This window comes from Cyprinodon variegatus, unplaced genomic scaffold, assembly GCF_000732505.1.
Source record: "Cyprinodon variegatus isolate N-32 unplaced genomic scaffold, C_variegatus-1.0 Scaffold1630, whole genome shotgun sequence".
Lineage (NCBI taxonomy): Eukaryota > Metazoa > Chordata > Actinopteri > Cyprinodontiformes > Cyprinodontidae > Cyprinodon > Cyprinodon variegatus.
This window is the reverse complement of record NW_015152083.1, coordinates 101,843-103,988: the sequence shown is the minus strand read 5'-3', so window position 1 is coordinate 103,988 and position 2,146 is coordinate 101,843. Positions and strand designations below refer to the sequence as shown.

At 37.4% G+C, this 2,146-nt stretch overlaps 1 protein-coding gene across 1 annotated transcript in view; it reads right to left on the bottom strand.

The window, feature by feature from the left end:
* Positions 1-2,146, bottom strand: part of LOC107104153 (collagen alpha-6(VI) chain-like) — a gene marked incomplete at its 3' end in the record, with an annotated part of 14,795 nt that overhangs the window by 10,843 nt on the left and 1,806 nt on the right. Inside the window, exon 3 of the mRNA XM_015404083.1 lies at positions 1,587-1,665. Coding sequence (XP_015259569.1) covers positions 1,587-1,665 — 79 coding nt within the window. The remainder of the gene's footprint in view (positions 1-1,586; positions 1,666-2,146) is intronic.

The window sequence follows — 2,146 nt, the reverse complement described above, 5'->3', positions numbered from 1 at the left end:
ACCAGACAAAGAATATTGTTCTCTACTACAAACTTTATGATGATGATTGTTCTGCCCAAGGTTAGAAGTTGGAGGTATGTCTTAATAATTTAGTTTGAAAAGTAGAACTTTTACAGTATTGGTTTAGCTGTATTTTATTTTGAAGGCGAATCTTGAGGAAGCATTGCATTGTGGGTAGCAGAGGCTGTAATAGTAAGGAAGTGGTGTTTACAGAGAGAAAAAAAACCTGCCTGTTACAGAGCAAACTTCGCCTCCTGTGTTGTCAATCTTTTCCAAAACCTCCGAAAGCAATGGCTGTGAGTTCAATCTGTGTTTTGTTTGGCAGTAAATATTTTATTAGAGTTTATTTAGAGATCCTTTTTTGCATATGTTTATTCCAGGAATTAGCCATATCCCAAAGGTTTTTCTTGTATAGTTGTAACTGCTGGAGTGACTGTTTCTTAGCAACAACTGGAGTTAATTCTAATTTATGTTTTATAATGCTGGAAGTTTGTTCTGTGCATTTAGAGCTGATGCACATTTATTTGCTGTTTCTGTTTGTAGTTTCACTCAAAGCTTTCATCGAGCTTCCCACACAATTGTTCAAAATTGTAAGAAGACCGTAATAAAGGAGCAAGACGCTCATCTTCCTGGCTCATGAAAACTGAGTTTGGCTTGCTGTTAATCTGCGTTAACATACACAGTGTATCTAACACGTAGTGATAACAGTATAGGCCCTATTACTCAGTCGTAGTAAGTTTAATTTATCATTTCATTTTTTTTTATTTTTATCTAATTTAATTATTTTCATTTGCATTACTTGATTTAATAAATTTTACCTTCCTGCACTCTGCCCTTAATGTTGCTCCTGGGCTTCCGTAGTCACTTCCCTATAGACCTCACCAATGGTGTTAATGTTGCTGAGGGTGAGTTGTGTGAAAAGATGCACCATCAAAATGTATTTATTTTTTTGTAAAATTCCGTAATTTACGGTGAATTCTTCGTTTGATGTTGTTCACTGGTAAAAACTGAAATTTTACCGAGCTGTTTTGTCTCAATCGGGCCAATATTAGCGTATGTGCAGGACAGCATACTTGGAGACAGTTTTTTATATATATGTCATCTGCAGGAGAAACTCAATGCACCTAAACGTTGCTTTTAGTGCTTGTCCTTCATGGGCTTACTACACGTTACAATTACACATTATATACCATAATGCTAACACGCAAAAGACTAGATTACTTTAATTTTTTAAATCAGAAGCCCAAAAAGTTAGCTCCTGGAAGTAGGATCCCATTTCCGGTACAGATCAGACACAGAGGAGTAATAAAATAGAAAGGATTTTAAGGCATTTATTATTAACTTTTAACACGTTATAGTTTAGTTTGCCTACTATTTTTAGGGAGGGAAATCGTAGTTTAGGCGTAGGGTCAATGTTGGATGTGTATGAGCGTGTTCTTCTTCTGCACCAACCGATGAGGAGTTCTACAGTTGGAAGGAAAATCCTAACAGCTAAACTAAAACTAAGGTGACAGAGAAGATATGAGAGAGAAATCAGATAGTAGACAGAATGTACATATTAAGCTGGAAATATGGATCAATGTTACCAGAGTTTTGTAGCCGCTTAGATTCCTGCTTCATTCTCATCACATCTTCATCCAGTCCATCAGAAAAGATGATCAGCACCTGGTGGGTAAAGTTGATCAGATAGTTTAACGTGTTGATGAGAAGCATCACCAGGCTTTATACCATCTATCCATGCTAACATTTGAAGATGAAACCTTAAATGCAGCATTCAATGCTACCTTAAAACCTGATTGGCTTTGTTCAAAATGCGAATAGTATCACATTTTCTCATCTTCATACTTTGGATCTTTCGCTGACATATGGCTTTAAAAATGCAGAAATTACTTTATTTCCTTAGACAATGAACCTGTCATGATTTGCAGCTGATGGTTGGCTTGATTGCTTATTTCCGTTACCTGTCTAGATCTGGCCTGTTCCTCAACTGATGCACCTGTACCGGTTTCCTATTTAAGCTTCCTGTTTCCCAGCCAACAGTGCCAGATTATCCTTCATCCTTTATTTTGCCTGCGTGTCTCTGGTCTCCTGTCAGCTTTGCAGCCTTCCATTTCTGGAACTCCCTGGCAGCACCCGCTGCTTCTGT